The sequence below is a fragment of the Etheostoma spectabile genome, chromosome 9 (assembly GCF_008692095.1).
Source record: "Etheostoma spectabile isolate EspeVRDwgs_2016 chromosome 9, UIUC_Espe_1.0, whole genome shotgun sequence".
In the NCBI taxonomy this organism is placed as follows: Eukaryota; Metazoa; Chordata; class Actinopteri; order Perciformes; family Percidae; genus Etheostoma; species Etheostoma spectabile.
The window spans coordinates 27,378,960-27,384,819 of record NC_045741.1 but is presented as its reverse complement, the minus strand read 5'-3'; the positions used below and the strand labels follow the sequence as shown (position 1 = coordinate 27,384,819).

The 5,860-nt window shown below is 40.5% G+C and overlaps 1 protein-coding gene and 2 long non-coding RNA genes across 3 annotated transcripts in view; 1 reads left to right on the top strand and 2 right to left on the bottom strand.

Annotated features, from left to right (window-relative positions):
- Window positions 1–5,860, bottom strand: part of LOC116695664 (uncharacterized) — an 813,105-nt gene that overhangs the window by 384,062 nt on the left and 423,183 nt on the right. The window lies entirely within an intron of this gene.
- Window positions 1–5,860, bottom strand: part of LOC116695621 (WD repeat and SOCS box-containing protein 1) — a 16,757-nt gene that overhangs the window by 4,214 nt on the left and 6,683 nt on the right. The window contains exons 4-7 of the mRNA XM_032526022.1: window positions 5,685–5,816; window positions 4,923–5,023; window positions 1,271–1,443; window positions 676–789 (exon numbers count right to left, since the gene is read on the bottom strand). Of these exons, the coding sequence (XP_032381913.1) occupies window positions 676–789; window positions 1,271–1,443; window positions 4,923–5,023; window positions 5,685–5,816 (520 nt within the window). The remainder of the gene's footprint in view (window positions 1–675; window positions 790–1,270; window positions 1,444–4,922; window positions 5,024–5,684; window positions 5,817–5,860) is intronic.
- LOC116695677 (uncharacterized) overlaps window positions 4,339–5,860 on the top strand; it is a 30,421-nt gene continuing 28,899 nt past the window's right edge. The window contains exons 1-2 of the long non-coding RNA XR_004333526.1: window positions 4,339–4,517; window positions 5,063–5,070. This is a non-coding gene — a long non-coding RNA (uncharacterized LOC116695677). The remainder of the gene's footprint in view (window positions 4,518–5,062; window positions 5,071–5,860) is intronic.

Below are 5,860 nucleotides of genomic sequence, written 5' to 3'. Positions count from 1 at the left end.
CCCGCCGCCATTATGCGGAGCTTCTTCCTGCCTCTCCTCTCAGCATATTTTCTGCCAACTATTCAGCCCCCCTCCTGCCAGCGGTCGGAGTGATTAATAGCTACCTTGTGACAGTCCAGCATACAGCAGCTCTGTGCTCTAAAGTCCCACTAAGACTCATGACTCCCTGCAAGATTTAAAAACAAACTCCAGCAAACAGTGTCGCTTTTCTGCTGCGCTATGCTGTTATGCTATGCTGAAATATCAGCCCATGTATATGAATAAGCATCGAAAAAGTACTTGAGTGTACCAAACTCCACTCAAGAGGTAGACTGCTAAACGTGGGTTTGTCAAGGCTTGTACTGAAATAGGTTTTCTTGTTATTCTACTGCTGAAATATTCATGCCGATACATCTAAGCTACTTGACTCGACATCCCAGAAGAGGAAATATATACAATACATATGTTGTTTATCTTATTTCATAGTGGTTTCTTAGGTGTTATACTGTAGTTAACATGTTAACTATTTTCATTTTTAAAAGATCCCCCATTTAATGAAGAAAAAAAAGAAGAAAAAGTTGAAAATCCAACCCAGAGACCCAACACTAAATAACAAGGAAAAACAACAGTGGACAATGGGATAGATGTTTTATAAAAAGAGGCAATTTAGGAACAGACATAACTTAAATGACATACCTGTCATCAGTGATGCTGGCAATGTGGCGGCCGTCAGGGCAGAAGCTCACAGAGCGAACCCAGCGGTCATTTGCCCCTCCAGCAAAAATGGGTGATGGAGGAGGGAAGAGATGGCTGGAGAAAGTTCAAAGCAGGAGCTTAATAACAGCATCATAGCAACGTTTCCAGGTTAAAAATTTAAATTCACTATTTCAAAATGGTGAGGCTCCCCTACCCTTTACAATTATCCTGTTTAAGTTTTGACTGCGTTCACGCACCACTGCTAGATAAAAGTTACATAGGTTAAGTTCAAAGAGCAAACTGGCCAAAATTATTTATACACACAAACAATACATATCCACGAAAATAAACTCTTGTTTTTCCATGGTTCTTAACTGCATCTCGGGGTCTTCAACAGATGGAAAGATGACATGACAACTACATACACGATCTACTGAGGAAGACCCTGAGGTATGAAAGCTCTAGAAAAAGATAGTAAGTAATCTTAAGTTAGGAGGATTTTTCCTAAAATACGAGACTCCACCATGGCCTGTGTGGTAAGTAATAAGATATTGCAGCACCAAAACATCCTGCGTATTGGGTGTTATTTTCATACCCCAGCTCCAGCAGAATGGTGCCCTTCTGGTGGTCCCACACGATGACCCGGGTGTCATAAGAGGCGGTGGCCAAGAGCGCCCCATCTGGTGAAAACTCACATGACACCACATCATTGTGGTGCCCCTCTAGCTTCCCCATCACGGTGTACTTATCCATGTTCCATAGGAACACCTGCAACGTGAAGGAAGGACTGTTAAAGCCCATGAAATGGTTGGGACTGAATATAGATGTGCTATTTTACACTTATTACTATATGCATGTAACTATTTTTGAATTAAATTAACAGGAATTAAAAAACAGAATTAAACAGTTATTCTCAAATTATGCTCAGTGTCATTGTTATGCTTTGTAACCTTTAACCAGGCAGTAGAAACAGAACAGAACATGCTACACAAGCAGCAAGGCTATGTCAAAATGCAACACTGAACCTACATTGGCTATCATAATTAACATCTAGTAAATAGTAGTATTAAACTACAAAATCATAATTTCAATCTTTTATTATTTTTAACAAAAGAGGTCTACACAAAAAAGAGAAAATAAAAACAAGTAGTAACTTAAGGTAACATAAAGTTACTCCACTGGTTTCCCCTGTCAGTTTTAGTTCACTGTGTTTACAATAGGCTCGCAGCTCCGGCAGAAGCCTACGAAGAGAGACAGATACTGCAAGAGAAAAGAATAGTTTATGGCCAAAGGGTTGATACCTCTGGCAACAAACACACACACACACGCAATAGTCTGTGGAGGCCTTCTGCTTTTAACAGTCAGCCATGGTCAGAATTTGTACTAATAACATCCAGTTTCGCTCCAGTTTATTAACTTCTGCACCTTGTCACTCTTTGATTGTTCAAAATGTGAAATGCTTTTAAGTGCTGCAAACAGTGCTGAACAAATGCACTTAATGATCAAATCACAACAGTCACATGTAGATTAATGGTTCAGGTTCTAGTAGGATTTCTAAGCGTTTTTTAATTTATTCATAGTGGCATATCAAAAGTTCTCTCAGGACACTATAGCAGGTCTAACCCACACTATAATTTATAGAGACTAGTGCTGTCAGTTAAACAAGTTATTAAAAACATTAACGCAAGCCCATTTTAATGGCGCCAATTTTTTTATTGTGAGATTAGCATTATTTTTAGCCTAATATACTTTGTAGTTCTTTTTACATGCCGTTGCAACTAGTAACAATAGAAAAACTACAACATCACACCGGATCCAGCTAAACTGGACCGCAGCACAGCCGGCCAAAGAGTAGTAACGCTACGTTTTGAGTGGATGGCGAGCGTGAGACGCCAAGATGGATGCCAATAAGATTCTGAATGGAAAGTTTACTTTTTAAAAGTTGCCAAATGGTTCCGTTGACAAGACCAAAGTGATCTGTGTGTTTTGTCGTTGTGAACTGAGCTATCATCGCAGCACATCCAGTCTGAAATACCACCTGATGGCCAAGCACACAGCTGATGCTAATCTTTCCCCCTCCCCTCCCCTCCCATTAATAGTGATTAAATATTTTAAATTGTTTGACAGCACTAACAGAGACTCAACCATTTCCAAGAAGTCACACCCCATGTGTTTGCGGATAAAAAGCAGGATCATTTATTGTGGTTCCACTGTTGCTGCCAACAGCAGTAACTCTCACATGTTTTATTTAAAGCAAATAAGGACAGAGGAAAACTGCAGATGAAAATGGGTTTGTTCTTTTGTAAGATTTAAGGCAACTGCTGAAATTTGTGGGATATAAGTGCCATGCAAAGGCACAAAAAATATTTCCATTTAAAACCTAAACTAGTCTGAAACTGGCACAATAATTCCACTACAACAGGGGTTAGACAGTGAAGGGAGGGGCAGGTTGTTTGTTTAACTGGTGTGGCTGGAGTTGTTTGCTATGTTTTGCCATTTGCAGCATTCCAATGCTACACAGTGTGCTATTACGGAAACATTTATACTGTCAGTGAGAGAAATCCTAATAACAAAAGAAAAGCTAGTATGTGCAGACAGTGGACAAAGCTATTCAAAGATGGGGGGTGGGGGAAAAGTGGGTTTGGGAGATAGGTGGGGATAAAGGGAGTATTAAATAACCACTTTGACAGTTTTAAACTGAAATTAAAATGAATAGAGGAACTGCAACAGCAGAGGTAGACAGACACGGAGCAGCACCTACGTACAGATCGGCGCCAGGCTGCCCCTGGCCAGGCCTTTGGGCATTGTGCACTGTGCGTCCCTGGTTTACACCGGCTGCTCAAAATGTCAGCGCGGCGCTCCCTTCAAAACCAATCACACACTGAGCTCTGCTACCACCTGTGACAGGAAGAGCAAGACACACACTGTAGGGACACACACAGCCTAACAAAGATACCACCATGTTTACCATTACAACCATGTTCAGATTGATCTAGAGCTGCAACATTGTAGATAAGGTGAACTAACAGGGGCCAGTTTAAGGAATCAATATCCAGAAACATGTCTGCCGCAAGCATTGCAGAAATTTGAGACGTCAATTCAACATGACATAAAAGAAAGGAAAATTATTTTTTTTTTTTTTTAAATCTGACATTTGAAAAATATAAAAAATGCATGTGTTCAAAATTGTTTCAGTGATTCAGTGTTTGTCACTTAAGATAGTCCCCTGCTGTAATGATTAAAGGTACAATATGTAACATTTCTGCATTAACATGTCTAAAAACAACTATACCTATGTAATATATTTTGTTGAGTTGTGTACTTCCACTATCCTAAATGTTTCCACCAATGTCCAAACCCAGAAAAATCTCTTATTTTATTTTAATGACGGGACGTTTCATTTCGCCGCCTGTAAGTGGCTTCATTAAACCTTTGACCCCTCTAGTTACTCAACTTCCTTCAAAACACGGGCACCCACATGATACGTTTGAGAGTAATCGTAAATCCTACAATGTCCCAAAAAGAACAAATACTCAGTAACCGTATTACAGCTTGCTTTCTGCCACACAGAATCATTGTCATTGATGACATGCCACTTACAACACAGTAATACAGCAGATATCTTATTTATTGATACATCTCAATATCAACTGACCAAGAAAACGTAATTACTGTATGTTGGGGAAACTGCAGCTATTTTATCAGAAGGACATGAATAAACATTACTAAACGTAACGTGGATAAAACTTTAATGGATAAACCCATCCGTGAACAGATTTATTTTAATTGCCAATTGTGTTAAAACAATGAAAACTACAACTCCCATAATGCCAATTCAAAACGTCATCAAAAGTCCTTGTTTACATGCAGAAAATTACATATTGTACGTTTAAAAGATTTAGTTTGGTCACACCCACATATATTGCTTTTTGGAGGTATCTGAAATATATAATAAAGCAAGATGGCTTCAGCTATATAATAATAAAAATAGTTATCTACTCTGCATGCAAAAATTCAGAACACCAAAAGCCTGTTTTTTCCACTGCAAACAAAACCAAACAGAATCTAGAAGCAGGAGGCACACTTGAACTTTCAAGGACACTGAGCACAGTTAGTTCTAAGGTGGAACTGGGAGGGCAAGGCAGAGGTTTTCAATTGTAAGTTGATTCAGCATAACTTGTCACAAGCAACTGAACAAAGTTTAGCTAGCAATCCCATGAAAAGGAAAAAGGAACTTGTGTACGTACTGCTTTGCCTGCGCCGACTGAGCACAGGATGGACGAGTCAGGGGAGAAGGCGCTGCAGTACACCCAGTTCTGATGCCCCCGCAGGACCTTCACCATGTTACCTACAAGGCACAAACATCCTTGCATTATTGCATTTTTAGTACTTTTAGTTGATGCTTTCTGTAGAAAAAAAAAAGTCTCCCGTATTGTCCAGCGAGCACGGGAGGTATTTCTCCCCTGTGACCAACAAATCCGTCACCTCTCTTTTCTGTTCTGTGACTGAGCAGCAGAGGAGCAGCCCCTCCCCTTCTGTGGGGCACGACTGCACACAGGCAGATAAAAGGGGAGAAGGGACAGGGTGGGGGGGCTGGCGTAGGTACAAGAGACAGCGGGATGGGACAGACTGACGGACGACCCAGAAAATAATGCCGCCGGCCAGATGGGGAGCGGAGGTATATTTTAGAAGATAACATAGGCACAGGTTAATTACTGCAAACAAACATGTTAGTTAACATTAGTAATTAAACTTAAAGAGCTAATGGAAGTCCAAACTTTCTGCGACCGGCTATTGCTGGTGCGGAGTCATGGGGAAATAAAGACTACCAATACACCAGGCTTTAACTGGGCTGTCTTCACATTTACAAGCTGGCCACAGCCCCTGGATCTTCGCTTACTTTTCTAAAATGGTTTTACAGTTCAGAGGGCTAGCATTTCCCCTGTTCTTTTAGCTGAAGAAACAGAAGGTCACAATTATTAAAGAAAGAAAAGAACAGCTCTACATACCATCATCTTTAAGGTCCCACACACGGAGGGTCTTATCTCTGGATGCAGAGACCAGCACAAGACTGCCATCAGGAGCAAAGGTCAAGTCTCGCACTACATCAGTATGGTCCATCAGATTCAGCAACAGTTTTCCTGCAGCAAGACATGGGAAGATTGAGTCTGTTTACTTAAAACAC